Source organism: Pleurodeles waltl, chromosome 7 (assembly GCF_031143425.1).
Source record: "Pleurodeles waltl isolate 20211129_DDA chromosome 7, aPleWal1.hap1.20221129, whole genome shotgun sequence".
Classification (NCBI taxonomy): Eukaryota; Metazoa; Chordata; class Amphibia; order Caudata; family Salamandridae; genus Pleurodeles; species Pleurodeles waltl.
The window spans coordinates 1,368,601,180-1,368,619,602 of record NC_090446.1 but is presented as its reverse complement, the minus strand read 5'-3'; the positions used below and the strand labels follow the sequence as shown (position 1 = coordinate 1,368,619,602).

The 18,423-nt window shown below is 47.7% G+C and overlaps 2 protein-coding genes across 7 annotated transcripts in view; one reads left to right on the top strand and one right to left on the bottom strand.

The window, feature by feature from the left end:
• ALDH16A1 (aldehyde dehydrogenase 16 family member A1) overlaps window positions 1-3,481 on the bottom strand; it is a 483,909-nt gene extending 480,428 nt beyond the window's left edge. The window contains exon 1 of the mRNA XM_069200818.1: window positions 3,351-3,481. Within this exon, the coding sequence (XP_069056919.1) occupies window positions 3,351-3,455 (105 nt within the window). The 5' untranslated portion in view covers window positions 3,456-3,481. The remainder of the gene's footprint in view (window positions 1-3,350) is intronic.
• Window positions 3,424-18,423, top strand: part of PIH1D1 (PIH1 domain containing 1) — a 69,952-nt gene continuing 54,952 nt past the window's right edge. For 2 of the 6 annotated variants that reach the window (XM_069200819.1, XM_069200824.1), the window contains exon 1: window positions 3,978-4,078. The gene's annotated coding sequence lies outside the window, so the exon portion shown is untranslated. Of the gene's footprint in view, window positions 3,546-3,958; window positions 4,129-4,510; window positions 4,752-18,423 lie in introns of those variants that run through there. The other 4 variants (XM_069200823.1, XM_069200821.1, XM_069200822.1 and 1 more) reach the window with 4 other exon arrangements.

Genomic DNA, 18,423 nt, shown 5'->3' with positions numbered 1-18,423 from the left:
TGCTTGTTCTAGTTTGAACCACAATTTCTGTAGATTGGCCCACTGTGCCAATATTTGGTCTGTGAGGCTGAATTCTAATAGAACCTGAGGTTCCCTAAAGGAGAGACAAATGGCTCTTATCCTGCCAATGTAATTGAGTAATTTGCTTGACCGTGTTTCTTGTAAGCAGATGAGATCGAGTTGACTTTGATAACATATTGTGTCCTTTTGCACCTTAATTTAATCCCAGTCGGTGATGTTCCAGGACCAAAGTTTTATTTGGTTAATCACAATGTACGACTGGGAATCCTCGCTGGGCATTTGCCTGCGGTCAGGAGTTGTGAGTTATTGCACAGGGGCTTCCTCTTTCCTCTTGCATGGGTTGCATCAGAGTTGCAGGGAGCCAGAACCAGTTGTCTTGCCCTTCAGGAGATGTGTTTCTCAGGGTGCACGAGGGATGGAAACGGTGACGCCCCTCCTCTTCCCCACCTACAGGTCCCCAGGATGACCATAAAAAGTTTAGGGATGTCTTTTTTTTTTTTTATACTTTAACGATGGAAGCCCAGGCTAGTAAAATTTCTGCTAGTTGCTTTGGATTGCTAATAATGCTGTGTAAGATCCTATCCCTGCTTCCGCAAAACTCAAGACAGGTGGTAGTACAAGCCCTTGTTCCCGTGCGTCTAGACTATGGCAATTAATTCAACTTGGGGGTCTACTAAAGGAGTGACACCTAAACAGCAGGTAGTCCAAAATTCAGCTGCACGCATGTTACTTGACACTCCCAGGGTGCAATCAGTCAGAAGTGGTCTGAGAGACATTCACTGGCTCCCCATTACACAGGGAATAGAATTTAAGTCACTGTGCATCTATCATTGTGCCTTGCAAGGACGCCAGTTGGTTTCCACTTACATACCAAACAGACCACTACGGTCTTCGAACCTCCATTTGGCCACAGCTGGTGTTAAAAGAGCCAGAAGTGGAGGACGATCTTCCACCTTTAATGCAGCTAATCTCTGGAACTCTTTTCCACTTGCTATTCAAGCAATAGATAAAGAACTGTTTTCTAAAAGCCATAAATACCTGGCTCTTTAAATAACACCCGTTTCTAGATGCCTCCCCGTTATGTATGTTGCAACCTCTATAAACCGAGTGCTGGGGTGCCTTCGGGTCGCCATGCGCTTTATAAATAAATAAAAAAATCTGAGTTTATTGCATTAACTTTGTTTGTCTTAGAATCAATCTTGCTAGATCTTATCGGTAAGGTAACCTTCAATGCGAAGTATGAACTTGTATTAGTAGGCAGAACTTGCGGGACCGACGATGAGGAAGTGCTAGTTAGATCTGTGTCTTTTGCTCAAACTACATTAGCCTCTCGTGCTGAGGGCCGCAGTGATGCATTTATAGCCGGGTTTAAGATGGCCGGATATCTCCCTAGCTTGAAGTGTGCAAGCTCTATTGCCCACCTTTGGCGTGTCTCTTTTTGTTCTAGGTTACAGATTACCGCCTCCTTTGAACTGAGCGTTAGTTTGGTTGTTTTATTTACTTTGCCGTTCTTTCCTGGCAAGAAGGCCACCTTAGTGATCGTCTAAGGTGAGAATGGGCAATTGATTTGAAGGCTTCTAGCAATTTGAGAATGCTGTTCCGGTTAAGATAGTCTTGAGGGCTGCGCGACTCACATTGGGGTTTTAGCAGGATTACCACTTCTCGTTGTGTCAATGTATTCCTACGCTGGTAGTGCTTTAGTATTTAGTGGAGGCTGATCTATAATTTTAACCTGAGGGGCTGTGATGGGAATGGGATACGATGAAAAGATGTGACTGGTGTCCTGTTCCATGTTACCTTTCCAGTCTGTTACAGGCTGATCAGGATCCCCAGGTTGGAGTTTTTTTGTGTTGCTGAACTAGCTTTGTAGCTAAAAACTAAATAAAAAGGTAAAGAAAAAGGCCCAGATTGCAGTGTGCTAGTTCTTTTTTTTAAAAAAAGGTAGTAACGGCAGAAAGCATCACACGCTATGGGGTTGGAGGAAGTTTTAGCTGCTTATCTTGTCCCAACTGTTGTCTTGCTATTACGTAATACAGTTGCAAAGCATAAGCCATCTCTTTGAAATGCAATGCATAGTGTTGTACATATGCCAATAGCCTCATGGCACTTCTTAAGCACTGCAGCCTTTTAAGACCATTTCTAGAGTCTCATATTTCACATAATGAGTTACCTTATAAAAATGTATCTCATTGTCTGGACATAGCTGTGTTGTAACGTAGGTAATGTATGTAATTCTTTACACTTATGTATATTGAAAGATTAGCACAGTCTTGTGCTATGATGTAACATTAGGACCTTTGGTGTGGGGAATTCTATGGGTGGCGGTTGGAGTGGAGGAAGCTGGTGGTGAAGGATACTCTGCCTGTACAATGTTGTCTGGGGCTGCTAAATAAAGAACCTACATCAAAATAAGACTGCAGTGATTACTACAAGCTGCTTTGCTGTGCTGCCAAGAAAGCATTATTCAACGTGTCATACACAAGGCACTTAAGTAACACCCAAAATGTTAGACATAAGCAATCTGAAAACTTGGCAGCAAGATATTCCCAGACTTGTATGCGGTGTAAGTATACCTAGTGTGTTTTGTCTGTGGTTTGTGAGATACTGTAGAATCTTGATATACAGTGTATTCCACCGGTTACTTTGAAGAGCTCAAAAAGGATCTAGCTAAGTTGGTATTAACATGTCTCCTGGTAATTCACATAAACTTACATCAAGGTGTGGTCATGCTCATGTCTTAAAGGTGGACATGAGTTGTGAAGCCGGTGGGCCCTCTTTAATTAGTCTACAACAGAGTTAAAAAGAAAAAAAAACGTACCAGAGCTATTACACATCTGCCCTAGCCGCTGCTGCACGGAAGGGGTGGTGCTCAGCCAATACCGTTCTCACCAATCGGAGCGTAGCGGAGTGTGGCAATAATGGTCTCGTTATGAGCGGAGCCCTGCAGCAGCCCGAGACTCAGTCACATGCACCACATGTCTGTCACTCCCAAACAGTTTAGGACTCCGAGCCGCTGTTAATGGAGCGGAAAACTCAAAGTACAATGCACAGTCCAGCCTTGAAAATTCCGTGCATTGCTGTGTTTAAAATGGGACAACAAAAACAGAAAACTAGAAAACAATACATTTCACGCTCCTTGAAGCCATGTATTGACCACTGGAGTCTAACTAGTCTGTTTCCGTCTGCATATACTGTGCCGAATCTATCTCTAGGGCAGGCGTGATCGCCAGTGGCTGTTACCTGTGCTGTGACCCTACTCACTCCGTACTGAGCAGCCTGTCTATGTCGCCCGTTAACTCTGCATTACGTGTTCCTGCGGTGCCTCTTACCTGCGCCGGACCTGCTGCCTCCGGGGCAGGGCCGTACTCCATGGACTCATAGATGTCCCGAGCTGCGGATCCCGCTCCAATCAGAACCCCAGTGCTGGCGGCCATGGTAGCTGTCCAACTCTGCCCTGTGAATGAGGGAAGCGGGACTTCTGTTTCTGTCAAGCTGTCACTCTGCCGCCACAGTGGGCGGGGAAGGTAATAGAACCAGGGTCGAGCTGTGAGAACGCGCAAACCAGAGGTTGTTCGTTCTCTTTAACAATGTGTTTAAACGAACATTTGAACGCACAAAATATTTTCGGAACAATGTCATAGTTTTGATACTGCGTCCACAGCCTAAGTTCGCAAGCACAAGTGACGGCAATGAGAAACAATTCCCTACCTATCTAATTAAAAAAATGCTAGACGGTTAAGGTGAATTCAATATTTTTTAATTTAGTTTGTTTAAACAAAAGAAAATTATTTTACATTTTGCTTTCTTTTGATAATTGGTAACATGAAGTTGTATGCAATTTGGATTCTTCTAATATGGCCGCCGTTAACACACTGACTCAACCGTTCATTCCGTCGGGCTTCCGCTTCGCTGTCCCTTTTCTTTGGCTGACTCAGACATTTGATGTCCCTTTTCTATGTTGGTTCCCGTTGCCATGTTAACTACGGGTGGCAGGTGAGGTGAAAGAAGCATTGCAGAGCGTTGTGAGGGTGAAACCGGGATTGTGGGGTGAGCTCAGGTATGGGATCTCACGCCCGTCTCGAATATTCATGATCGGAGTAGTAGAATGTGAGAATTGCGTGATTCAGAATTTAAAATCAAACGTTTACAATTGACAAGGTGCCCGCAGAGCGAGCCTCTGCGAGATTTCTTGTGTTTTGATTGATAATGTGCCCAGGATCTTCCCATAGCCACCGTGTGACCCCCATGTCACTTGTGGCACCGATAGCCCTTTCTATTTTTTTGTTTATTTTGGTTATAAAATATTAATTCTGGGATTTTTATAGACTAACTTGCCCTGTTAAAAGTGAAGCTATAAGCCACATTACATCTCGTCCCTCCCTCGCCTTCCTTTCAACCAATGAGGCTTCCTGCCTCCCCCTAGACCCTCCCTTCCCCTTTTAAACCCCTCCCCCCCACCCCACCACCTCCTGTTTTTTCTGTCTAGCCCACGCTAGACTTACCTTTCACTCTTCCTCCACGGCAGGGCCTGGGGGTCGTCGTTGCTGCACTCCTCGGGGCTCCACGAGGTGTGCTCTGGCCGGTCGCGTCTTTGCGAGCAGGCGGGGCTGCTTGACAGACGCGTCCTGAGAGTCGGCTGACTAGGTCGGTCGGCTCTTTGCGGCTGGGGTGTCCATTTCCGGTTCCTCGGCCCGCCGAGCTGCGGGTGTGCATTTTTGACTTCAGGACTGGTAGGACGGGCGCTCTGCCCGCATTTTTAACTGAAATCTTGAATTATTGGTATTTTTTGATTGGCTGAATGATTTTTGTGGGAGGCCCTATACCCAGTATATTTGGTGGTTGGGCTCAGTGAGGTTGCAGTGCTATTTGAGTCTGACATGCCGAAGGTTCCTGCAAAACGAAGCAGGATTGTTTCTTCCTCCTCCTCAGGGGAGGAGGGTACTGCTGCCCTGTCTAGACCTGGGGGTCACCAGGTTCCGGATGGTGGTGCTGCGCCACTCATGTCCAGGGAAGAGGTGCAGGACATGATAGAGGTGGCTGTTTCTAGGGCTCTCCAGGCAGGGATGTCTAGGCCTACTCGGTCTAAAGCAACACATCCACCTACTACTGCGGAGAGGTCCTTTTCAGATGATGAGGAGGGGGAAGCTCCATCTACTTCCTCTGGGGGGAAATATTTCTCCAGGGAAGAGATGAGGGAGGTGATGTCACATGTACTGGACAATTTAGGTTTTACAGTGTTTCAGCCTACGAGCTCTGACTCCCACTTGTTCCCTCAGTATCAGACGCCTTCTAAGTTTGCCATGCCTTTTCAGGGACCTGTGAAGGATATGGTGTTTCGGGAATGGAAGGATGTGGATAAAGCTCAAGTTCCACGGTTCCTTCAGAAACTTTATTTGCTAGAAGGGGAGGATGTACTGCCTCCCTCTGTTCGTCTGGATTCAATTTTGGCAACAGTGATTGGCAAGACGGCCGTCAATCCGGAGGATTGTGTGCCTACTGATGCCACAGACCGTAAGGTGGATTCTGGTCTCGAGGGCTTTTGCAGCAGAGAATCTGGCCCTGAGAGCGGGTATATATTCTGCTTATGCGGTCCAGTCGTTGGTACAGGACTTTGATAAACTGGCAGTTGCTGTTCAGGAAGGTGCGGAGTGCTCCGAACTTCTGGCTGGTATGGAGCAGCAGGCCAGGTTGCTGGCGGATGTATCTTCGGATGTGGTTCGTACTTCGGCTCTGGCATCTGGGGCTTTGATTGGGGCCCGTAGGTCCCTCTGGTTGCGGTCGTGGATGGCGGATCCTGGTGAGAAGTCTGCTCTCCTAAGACTGCCCTTTGAAGGTCGTAGCTTGTTTGGAGATCAGTTGCCTTCAATGCTTTCCAAGGCGTTTAAGGAAAGGAAGCATGCCTTACCTTATAAAGGGGGCTCTGCTTCTGGCAAAGGGTGGAAGAAGCATTCCCGTTCTTCTCCCAAGATGGATGCAAAATCTTTTTCTTTCAGGAAACATCGTTTTCAGCCCCGTTTTTCCCCTAAGAAAGCTGCTCCTTCGAACCGGGGTGGGTTCAAGAAGGGGTCCTGACAATCACTGTGGGCCTGGCATAGGGCAGGTTGGGGGAAGGCTGAGGCACTTTCTTTCTGCTTGGCAGGAGAGTTTCAGCGATCATTGGGTGCTGGATATTGTGGCCAATGGTAACGTCATAGATTTCGATGTGGTGCCTCCAGATTCAGGGGTGCGTCCCACTCCTCTGCCTGCGGTCGGGGCACGGAGAGAGGCGTTGTTGGACGTAGTCCGGAACTTACTTTTCAAAGGGGCCATTTCCCGCGTTCCTCTAGAAGAAAGGGGTCGGGGCACTTATTCTGTCTTGTTTCTAGTTCAGAAGGAGTCAGGGGGTTTTCGGCCTGTTCTCAATCTGAAAGGAGTGAATGCTTGGATCAAGACGGTGCATTTCCGCATGCTGTCAATTCAGACTATTTTTCCGATGGTCAGTCAGGGGTATTTTCTGGCGTCGCTGGATCTGCAGGATGCATACCTACATGTGCCTGTGGCAAAGACTTCTCAGCGGTTCCTAAGGTTTGCTGTAGGCCTGGAACATTATCAGTTTTGTGTGTTGCCATTCGGCCTCAAGTCTTCTCCCCGGATTTTCACAAAGGTGCTGGCCCCCCTGGTGGCTCTGCTACATTCAGAAGGGGTGTTTATTCATCCTTATCTAGACGATATCCTAATACATGCACCCTCACAGGGCCTGTTGCGAAGGCAGATGGCCCGGGTACTGGTGGTCCTGCAAAACCACGGGTTTTTGATCAACTGGGGGAAGTCCGATTTGGTCCCTTCCCAAGATCTGGTTTTTCTAGGGGCTCGGTTTCGGACTCTTCTCGGTTTGGTGACGGTGTCAGAAAAGAGGTTAGGTGTACTCCAGTCCCTCGTGTCGCAGTCTGCCCCCTGTGCGCTTCTATGGTTACATCTGCAGGGTCATTTGGCGTCAGTAATATTTCTGGTTCCTTGGGCGCGATTCCATCTTCTTTGCTTAATGAACTGGTTCCTGAGAAGGTGGGTGCCAGGGTCTGGTTCTCTGATGACCCGGATTCCGGGGTCAGGGTTGATTCGCAGGGAGTTGAGATGGTGGTTGGGGTCCAATCATCTTCGGGTAGGGGTGTCTTTGTCTCCTCTGAGCCCAGTGGTGGTAACTACGGATGCCAGCCTCTCAGGTTGGGGTGCTTGGATGAGGTCGGCACAGATTCAGGGATTTTGGTCCCCGCTGGAGGCCAATCGATCGTCGAATTGGCACGAGTTGAAGGCAGTGTTGCTGGCTCTGATTCATTTCCAGGTGTCCCTGGAGGGAGTTGTGGTTCTTATTCGGACAGACAACTTAGTAGCCAAGGCTTATGTCAACCGACAGGGGGGGACCAGGTTGAGGGCTTTGTTCAGTCTGGCCAGGAAGATTTTTGTGTGGGCTCAGGAATGGGTTCCTTCTCTCCGGGCTACCTACGTTCGGGGGTTGGTCAATGTTCGGGCGGATCTGCTAAGCAGGGTGATTCCTTCCTCGCAACTTTTCTCCCGCCGGAGGTCGCTGTTTCTTCGTCTTGTTCGTCTCTGGGGTCTTCCGGTGTTGGATGTGTTTGCGTCCCCGGAGAATGCGAAACTCAGTCGCTTCTGCTCCCAGTTTCGGTGTCCTCAGGCTTGGGAGGTGGACGGGATGTCGTGTCCTTGGCCTCGGGGCCTTTTGTACGCTTTCCCGCCATTTCAGCTGATCCGGTCCTTTCTGTTGAGAGTGAGGCATCTGGGAGCCAGGGTTATCTTGATTGCACCCCATTGGCCGAGGGCGAATTGGTTTCCATTGCTACAGTTGATGGCATCCGGTCGGATGTGGCCTCTTCCTATTTGTCCGTCTCCTTGCCTCTCAAAGGGGTTGTTGAGGAGGTTACACTTGACGGCCTGGAAGTTGAACGCCGGGGTTTGACGGGTCTGGGGGTACCAGTGGCTTTGAGTTCTACCTTGCTGGCTTCAAGGCGGCGTTCCACTTTGATTTCGTATGGTAGACAGTGGAAAGTTTTTTTCTTCTTGGTGCTTCCGGCATAAATTGGATCCTACTTTTGCTTCTATTTTTGATGTGATGCAATTTTTACAGGATGGTACACAATTGGGGTTGTCGGTGGCTTCTCTGCGGGTGCAGTGGGCGGCTATTCAGGCGTTTAGGGGTCCTTGCGTAATCTGTCGGATGAGGGTCATTTGATGCCTAGATTTTTTCAGGGGCTTCTTAATTTGTTTCCTCGCCCTTTACGTTCTTTTCCTTCCTGGGATCTTTCATTAGTTTTAGATGCATTGACTGCAGCCCCTTTTGAACCTCTGGGGGACTGTGACTTGCGCCATCTTTCTTTGAAGACGTTCTTTTTGGTGGCCATTACTTCAGCCCGCCGTTTAGGGGAATTGGGGGCCTTGGCCTGTTCTTTTCCTTTTTGTAAAGTTTTTCCGGATCGTGTGGTGCTTGTTCCGGTTCCTTCTTTTATTCCGAAAGTTAATTCTTCTTTCCATGCTCGCCAGGTCATCCTTCCTTCATTTTGTCCGAATCTCTCCTCCTCGGAGGAGGTTCGGTTACATTCTTTGGATGTGCGCAGGGCGTTGTTGGAGTATCTGCGTGTGGTGGCTCCTTTCCGTAAAGGTGATTTGCTTTTTGTGAATTTCGGTCCGGCCCGGAAGGGTGAGAAGCCTTCCACGGCTTCATTAAGTCGGTGGGTGAGATCTTTGATTCTGTTGGCATATTCGTTGAAAGAGGTGGTTCCTCCACAGGGGATTCAGGGCCGTTCTACCAGGGGTAAGGCGGCTACAGTGGCTGAGCTTCAGGGGGCGTCAGTGGTGGAGATTTGCAGGGCCGCCACTTGGGCCTCTCCTTCAACATTTGTTCGGCATTATAGGCTGACGGACTTGGGAAGTTTGGAGTCAGTGTTGGGCCACCGGGTCTCATCCTCTATGAGGTAATAGGGGTAGGATCTCGATGGTCTTTGTGCATTGTAATAAACTTCTTGCAACTCAGTGTCCGTTTCCTGTTTTTCTCTTGCTATGTCTCATTGGTTGAAAGGAAGGCGAGGGAGGGACGGGAGGTAATGCATCAATTTCTTACGATAATGGCATTACTCCTAGTCCTACTCCCTCGCCTTCCTTTCCGTTCCCTCCCACCCCCCCAAGTACGGACCGTCTGAGTTGCTGCTTGGGCTTGTTTTTGTACAGGAGGTGGTGGGGGTGAGCGGGGGGTTTAAAAGGGGAAGGGAGGGTCTAGGGGGAGGCAGGAAGCCTCATTGGTTGAAAGGAAGGCGAGGGAGTAGGACTAGGAGTAATGCCATTATCGTAAGAAATGGACGCATTATGGAACATGCACGTACCTAGAAATCCAGAACTGGCTTAAACTGTTTCATCCTTTTCAGGTGCCATGCCTATCTTTCAGAAAAACATTGCTTTTGAAAAGAAAAGTACATACAAAGTGCACATAAGGACTGTGCGGTGTTTGATTTGGCCATTGTCGTTTATTCACATAATTTACTAGTGGAGTAATGCAAAATGTTGCCCCCCATCCCCCTCTCCTCCCCCGCAGAGTGTGGCGAGGGCCCCCAGTCTCCCATATCTCACAGATATTCATTGACTTTGGGCTAAAAGGGGGCTCCCTGAGGGACTTGGGAGACGGGCCTGAATTACATCCCTATACCTATGCTTTAAAAGAGCGTCGATTGTCAGGTACCGCTTACCTGCATTTTTTTTATTTTGAGAGGTAGAGTACCCATACTTCTCAGCAGAGGAACGACACTTAATTAGAGAGTACCAGCACTTCTCAGAAATGAGCAGCAGTAATTGAACAGGGTACCCGCACTTCTGTTTTTCCATTTCAGCCACTGCCTTACACCATCTCTGGATTTACCCTTGTTGTGCTGCAGCTATTGCTCCTCTGTGCCCTGTCTAATCCTAAAAGAACTGCCTTTGTCTCCACAACATTAGCTCAGTGATGATCTACGTATTTGTTAATATTTTTTAAAATCCTAAAACTGTTTTATTTTGTAACCATTTTGTTTCATAGTCTGTATTTGGTTTATTGGAGTTTAGGTATTTGTATGAGTCAGAGGGTGAGTAGAAGTACCGAGTACTTTGGCGAACGCATAGTCCATTACTTCTCTTTTGTTCTATAGCTGACACTTTTTTGTAATCAACGGTGAACCATTATATGCTAATTCTAACTCCTCGTGGCAACAGAAAGTTTTTAACATCCATCAGAAACCTTTACTAGAAAGCAGCACTTCGACAAGGTGTATGACTGAAAAGCATTGACAGGGCCATGCTCCTCTTAAAAAAAAATAACCCTTGCCCATGTCCCTAATCCTGCACTTTGTATGCTGAGATGAAGCTGTCTCTTTACATAACCTAGACATTAAAAGATGTCCACTGGCTCCCCATTCCAACCGGGTCATCTTCAAGATGAGCTGCATCGCATATAAAACCCTCAACAACAAGACTTAGCTTACCTGGCAAACATTCAAGTCGTGTTTGGGGGACAGTGCCTGATCAGGAGTCTGTATATCGCCAGACTGGAGACAAAATATTACAAGGAGAAAAAACAGAAAGAAAGCCTTCTCTGATCATGCTCCCAGGATCTGGAAAAAACAGCCCTAATCTACATCAGATCAGCACTAACTCTCTTACAATTCAGAAAAAAAGCTGAAGACACACCTCTTCAAGTAGCACTCCCTCTTACCCAAAGGTGTACCTTAACGTTCTCCTAATGTCTGTATCTTGAAGGAGAAAAATGGTGTCAATTCAGCGCTCTGTTGCTCTTGAGCTTAGGTCATACTTTACAAATACCATCATATACACCTAGCAAAGAGCAAGTCTTAGTGGTGAAATAATCTGCTAAGGGAGTGTGGGTGATCAAGCAATGCTTAAAGGCGTTTACTGAAGAAGTGGGAACACTAAAAAATGTCACTTACCAGATCAAGGGGCTATAATGGTAAGACAGTCGTTTCTATGAAATTTTGAGTGTTGGAGTAGAAGAAAATGTTAGATAAGTTCATAAAGGAGGGAATTATAGAAGAGGAGTCCCGTTGTTCTTGCCAGAAAGGCTGAAAAGTGTCTAACAAGATGTGTGGATTTGAGGGCATTGAATGGCAAAATCATAATACATATTCATTCACTGTCAAACATTAATAAACTTGTGAATACCTTACAAGTGGCTAAAGTGTGCTCTACACTGGATCTATTGTTGGCATATTATCAGATTGTTCTGAACCCATAATCTAAACTACCCACACCCTTCTTTACTCCTCAAGGATTTTCAAGTGTAAAAAGATGCCATTTGGCTTGGCCTCAGTGGCATTGGTATTTTAGAAGCAATCTATCATATATTTAAGAATGTTGAGCAGTTTGTGAAGTGCTTCCAGAACAATATATGTATGTTTTTCAATGGCGGAGAATCTACAATTGGAACACATCAAGAAAGTCTGAATGAGTCTCCGTAAGACCCCGTTCAGTGGGCCACCTACAGGTTGAGATTGTTTGCCTCTGATGTCCTAGGATCTGCCTTACTTTGGCTCTGCAAAACTCGTCTGAGGTCAGCCCTTCAGCACTTGACTCTCAATGGTAGTGATGGCGAGTGGTCTCAGGCTGCTCAGGGAGATAGTGTGTGGATGCTCACAATCACACAGCAGCACAATAACTGATTGTCAAACAGCTTTACTTTCAAGAAGCAGAGAACTTTAATGCACACTAGAACTAAATAATACAAACATAGGGGGTCAGGGGTAATGTAGCGTCCGTACCGCCAACAGGCTGGCGGTACGGAGGCCGCGGTCGCACCGCCGGGGCCAGCGGTTTCCTGACGTTTTAGCCCCGTCGGTGATAATATGCCAGGGCAGCGCTGCAAGCAGCGCTGCCCTGGTGATTATGACACCCCTACCGCCAGCCTGTTTCTGGCGGTTTGCACCGCCAGGAAGAGGCTGGCGGTAAGGGGTGTCCTGGGGCCCCCCTAACAGGGCCCCGGCCAGCTTTTCACTGTCTGCATAGCAGACAGTGAAAAGCGCGACGGGTGCACCTGCCCCCGTCGCACGGCCGCAACGCCGCCGGCTCCTATGTTGCGGCCTCATCCCCGCTGGGCCGGCGGGAATGTCATAATGGGGGCCGCAGGAGTGCGGCCGCACCAATGTCGTAATGACCCCCATAATGTTGTTAAGATACACTTTGGTATATTGGTCATTGAGGTTGGTTGTACCTATACACACTACTTTCCCCAGGTCCTTCAGCCCCCAGAGACAAAGTTGTTGCATGATTAGTCTCAAATGCAGATTACCCCCATAATGGTGAAATTTTGCTCCTTCTATCAATGTTCAAGGTTTTTTCTCCCCAAGTGAGGCTTGGCTACTCCGCTTGCGGTGTTTCATGCATGGTCAAGTGACTACCTGACTTAGGTCCTGATGTACGAAAGGATTTTACCCATTCTGTGTCTATGGGAAAAAGCTTTCGTACATATGGCCCTTAGTCTCTGTGATGCCTCCTTGCCGCTTCTGGGAGGGTGTGTGAACTGGTTACTCTGGTTAAACCTCTTCCAGGTGCGCATTTCTTCAGCAGTTTGCTGCTTGCAGGACCAGGGCTCTGTTCAGTTGTCAATTCACTCTCGTAGAAGGTGGGCAGGTGTTCTGTCTTCATCGTGACTCTGCACCACTGGTCTCGTCGTACCCATGGACAGGCCAACGTCAGCCACTGTTCTCAGTAAGGCAGCTTGTGCTGTTTTTTTCTCTTGTACACAGCCACGTGCTTCACGTGCAATCATCTTCAGGTCATAGTGACTCAAGCCAAGCCATGATATTCTTTCCAGTCACAGAGGCATAGGTCAAGTGGCCCCTTGCTTGATGCCCCACTGGATTTAAGCTAGCCTGACTGATGAAGGGTGATACCCTGAAACCGGTCCCAGTATGCTTGAATCCTGTCCAGGGAGCACCTGGCTTGGCAGTTCGGGCTGGACCGCTCTCACTGGGAGCAGGGTCAAGACCTATTTGCATATAGCTGGTCCAAACTTGGGTGACGTGGCAAGCAAAATAACAATGGATTAAACCCAGATCTGTGACTCGGGGTGAGTGTTTGAAAAGTTTCAACACTCTGTCCATCATTTTATTTTCTGATATCGCCTTGTGTGCCCTAAGTGGCTAGGGTATGCCTAGAGGTGTGTCCCTTGCATGCTGTGCCAGTGGATTCAAGCTAGCCTGGCTGACGAAGGGCTATATCCTGAAACAGATCCCAGGATGCTTGAATCCTGTCCAGGCAGGACCTGGCTCGGCAGTTCGGGCTGGACTTCTCCCATTGGGAGCAGGGTCAAGACACATTTTCATATAGCTCGTCAAACTGGGGTGACGTGGCATGCAAAATAACAATGTATTAAACCCAGATCTGTGAGTGAGGGTGAGTGTTTGAAAAGTTTCAACACTCTGTCCATCATTTTATTTTGTGATATTATCTTTATAACTTATCATGAATTTTCTTGCTCTCAAGCCATAAGCAGTTGGTTATAGTTTTTCACAAGAGTGATGCTCATCACAGTAGGATAGTTCCCAGACTGGAGTACGCACAACGGAGGAACAACGAGTTGAGAGCCTTCTGCACCTGGTTGTCATCAGCCACACTAAACAGTAATCAGGGGAAAGCCAAAAGGTTGACTGCCCCTAAAAAGGTCCTTTTCATCTTGAACAACCGAGACTGCAGTGCCAACTTCCCCCACACCATCTACTAAATGGCAATGCTACAGGAACTAATCAACCGTTTAGTTGAATTTCTGAAAGAGCCCTGTCTCCTCTTTTCCCACTTCAATATCTAGATCACCCCCCACACCTTCAGGAATGTTAGAAATATATTTCTGCTGTCTGGGAAAACAACCTTTCGTCATCTTGTGCACAAGTTCAGCCCAAGAGCATCACAAAATGGATCCCATGAGCCTCCATTACTGTAAGTCATTCTTAAACATAATATGTGCACCATGCAGGCCACAAACGCAGCCTTATGTTATACATACTTGATACAGCACACGACTCACTCCCGAAGGAGTATCTTGGCGCTATGCTGTTCAGGGATAATTAACACTATTTAAAAGAACCATGTTTTTAACATCTTGAAATTAGTAAAGTTGAGACAGGTGTGGATTGTAGATTGTTCCAGTGATGCAGGGCCAAATATGGAAAAAGGTCTGCCAGCAAATCTGGCCGTATGAACGTGTGGGGTCTGAAGAAGAGCTTTGTTTGAAGACCTTATCTGTCTGGAAGGCAGATAGTAGCTATGTTTTGAGCGCAGGAAAGCAGGTTGGGTCCGGTGCGTCAGGCAGCAGAGCTTGAAGATTGCCCACTTTTTAATGGGCAACCAATGCAATTGTTTTTAGTATGGGAGCCGAGGGTGACAGGGCTGGTAAATTGCCTATTACCAGAGCCGCAGTATTCTGCACAACTTGTAGTTTAGCCAGCAAGGTGTCATTTGCTGCTATCAGCAATTTGTTCCTATAATCCAGGCGACTAGTTATAAGAGCCTGGATCAGGGTTTTCCTGGAGGTGGAAGGGAGCCAGGGAAACCTTTTTTTAAATTGCCTCATTGTGGCAAAACTAGTGCCACATGTAGTATTACCTTGATCTCTCATGGATAGTATCTGATCTATTTTTCCCACCAAATTTCTCTCCACTTGCTTAGAAGAAGGGGCTGGGTTAAGGTCAGAAAGCCACCAGACAGCCGACCAGAGCTTGTGGGCTTTGACGAACAGCACACTATCGGATTTCTCACTATTCAATTGGAGACAGTTGTTAACCATCCATTCAGCAATTTCCCTCATGCAGTGCGCTAATTGGTTTTTCACCTTATCTGGATGAGGACCAACATAAATGAGAAGTTGAGTATTGTCTGCGTATGACACAATCTCCAGGCCTCAAGATCTCACAATTTGTGCCAGAGGTGGTACATAGATGTTAAAATAATGTTGGGCTCAGGCACGAACCCTGGTGGACCCCTTTGTTGGTAAACATCTTTCTATTTTTAAACTGACCCAAACAGACATGTTGGGAATGGTTATCAAGTAGGTCCCTCAGCCAGAGTAGCGCTCTGCCATGGCTATCTTCTTCATGTAGTCTCCGGATCAGGATGGAGTACGAGACCATGTCAAACACCGCAGACGGATCCAATAGTACTAACATCACCGAAGTTCCTGCATATAGAGAGTCGGATGTTATCGGTGACTGCCAACAGCGCTGTCTCAGTACTGTGTAGTGCTCTAAAACCCAATTATGAGAGGTCTAGAATCTTGTCTTCTTCTAGAAACTATGGGGGTTATTGCAACTTTGGAGGAGGTGTTAATCCGTCCCAAAAGTGACAGTAAAGTGACGGATATACCACCAGCCGTATTACGAGTTCCATAGGATATAATGGATATAATATGATATAATACGGCTGGTGGTATATCCGTCACTTTACCGTCACTTTTGGGACGGATTAACACCTCCTCCAAAGTTGTAATAACCCCCTATGTTAGCTGTTTGTTAATGGGACTTTCTACAAGCAGAGGTAGCATTGAGATGGGTCTGTTATTAGCAAGGACTTCAGGATTGACAGAGGGCTTTTTAAGAAGAGGAGATGCTTGCGCACACTTCCAGTTGGTTGGCACTTTAGCAGAAGTTTAGGAAAGATTGAACAACATTTTTACTGATGAAGCCAGGCAGTTAGCTAGGCACGTCGTTATCTTAGTTGGACAAGGATCTAAGGAGGACCTAATTTAGCAAGTGTTAACATCTTCTGTGTAGGAAGCTGGTCTGGTGTGTGGTGGGCACCTATGGTGTTGGCATCTTATACCAGGTCCAGGCAACTCATGTTAGTGAATGAAGGCAGTGTCTAGGAAGCCAGGGCTCTCTAGAGGTAGCTGTGGATGAGCAGCCAAGACTTATCTAGGAGACATGCAAAGCATATGCAATAACACAATAGTCACACAGTAACTTATTATACATGAAAGGAACCAAACAGTGTTACATTAATAAAGGCACTTTATTACAGTAACCCTATACTAGATTACTTTTAGGCAATCCTCAAATTTGAGGTAAGTATACAGTGTGTGTGTATGTATGTATATATATATATATATATATATATATATATATATACACACACACACACACACAATAATAATTAGGAATTAGCATAGGAAACAACAAGAAGGCAAGAATTGTATAAAAATAGTTAGGTCCTAGGGGAGGACCAAACCATATACTAAAATAGTGGAAAGCAAAGTGAAGTCCCCCATCCAAGGATATATAGTAACTCTGGACCCCAAGAGGTGAGTACCTACGTGACCCTCAGCTACCAGGAGAGCAGAGGTAAGTACCTGGTTTTCCTGAGGACTGACAAGAGGGCTTAGAAAATGGATTGTGCAAGAACAGGACCAGACCAAAGGAACTCAAAGATGGATTCTGGAATTAGAGGACCTTCAAAAGAAGGGGACAGAGTCGAGTCCACGATGGAGTGTCCAGTTGGGGCAGGAGCCACTACTCACCCTTCTGTGGATGAAGATCCGGGTTGACTAGGGAAGGCGAAGATTAGCTGTGGAGCACAGGAGCTGCAGAGAAGTCCTTGGGGTGGTGCAGATGAAGTTCCATGTCGGTCGCAGATGGTCAGTGGTTTAGGAGAACCACCAACAAGCCTTTGCAAATGCAAGAGGAAGCAAAAAATTGTTGCAGGGCTGAAGAGGACCAGCAAGGTCCAGGAGACGCGGCCCTTGGAGGGAAGTCCTGGCTGACGCTCAGCAGTCAGGAGAGCCAGCAGAAGCGGTCACAGCCCCCACAGGCAAACAACTGGCAGCAGGCACAGTAAGTTGCAATGAGGCCCAATCAGCACACCTGGAGAGGAGTCCCACGTCGTTTGAGGAGAGACCGTCCTTTCAAGGGGGCCAGGACTACTTGAAGCCTGAAGATCCCTTGGAGCAGGAGACAACAAGCCTTGGTTGCTGCATGAGTTGCACTTCACTGGGTTACTGTCCTGCAAGGAGAGGCAGGGCCTCACCGTCTCCCAAAGTGGGCAGAGGGGACAAAGGGGACCACGCCAGACCACCAGCTGTGTTGCAGGATCCACACAGTTCCAGAGGAGAGGAGATCCACGCAGCTGGATGTTGTTGCTTTAGGTGCCTGCAGATGCAGAGGAGTGACTCCTTAACTCCAAGGGAGATACCTTTTTGCTTCTTGGTGCAGCTGAGGTCCTACAGACCCCAGAGGATGCACAGCTAGCGAATGTGTTGCACTTGATGGAAGGAGCCGGGAAACAATGTTGCACGGCAAGGTCAACTCTGGAATTTCAGTCTTGTCAGTTCCTGAAGTGTCCAGTTTGCGTTCCGGTGGCCAGGAGGAGAAGTAGACGATGCCGAGAAGTCCTGGTGGAGTCTTGCAAGCTGAATCTGGTAGTCCGCAAGGTAGTCCCTAAAAGGGTGTTTGGTCACCTTACACGGTGACCACCTATCTGGAGGTGTCTCTGACATCACCTTCCTGACTTGGCCACTCAGATGCTCCCAGGGGCCTCTGCACATCCTGTTTTCAAGATGGCAGAATCAAGTGGCCTCCTGGAGGATCTCTGGGCACTACCCCTGGGGAGGGGATAGACAGAAGAGGGGTCACTCCCCTTTCCTTTGTCCAGTTTCACGCCAGTGCAGGGACCAGGGATCCCTAAACTGGTGCAAACCGGTTTCTGCCAGGAGGGCACCAAAAGTGCCCCTCCCCAGCTTTGCAACACCTATTTCCAAGGGAGAGGGTGTTGCCTCCCTCTCCCGCCTGAGCAGGTCAAGCAGCAGGAGGGCAGAAATCTGTTTGAGGGTTGGCAGCAGCGTGGGCTGCCAGTAAAACCCTGGAAGACTGGTAGGAGCAATACTGGCGGGTCCCCTAAGGAGCCCCCAAAGTGTATGGAATAATACAACCAATACTGGCATTAGTATTTGGGTATGATTCTGACATGTTTGATACCAAACATGCCCAGGTTCGGAGTTACCATTATGTAGCTGGACACAGGTACCTGTGGCCAGTACACAGGTAAAATGTCTTCCCCACCCATACGAAGTCCAGTGCATTGGAACTGGAGTTTGTAGGGGCACCTCTGCTCATGCAGGGGTGCCCTCACGCACAAGGATCTGCACCATGCCCTCTGGGCTAAGAGGGCCTACCATAGGGGTGACTTACAGTGACTTGGTGTAGTGACCTGTGGTGAAAAGGTGCATGCACCTTTTCACGCAAGCTGCAAAGGCAGGCCTGCAGACACATTTTGCATGGGCTCTCATGAGTAGAATAATACATGCTGCAGTCCATGGGGCCCTAATTCCCTGGGTACCTAAGTACCAAATGCTCGGGACTTATAAGGGGACACACGTATGCCAATTGTGGATGG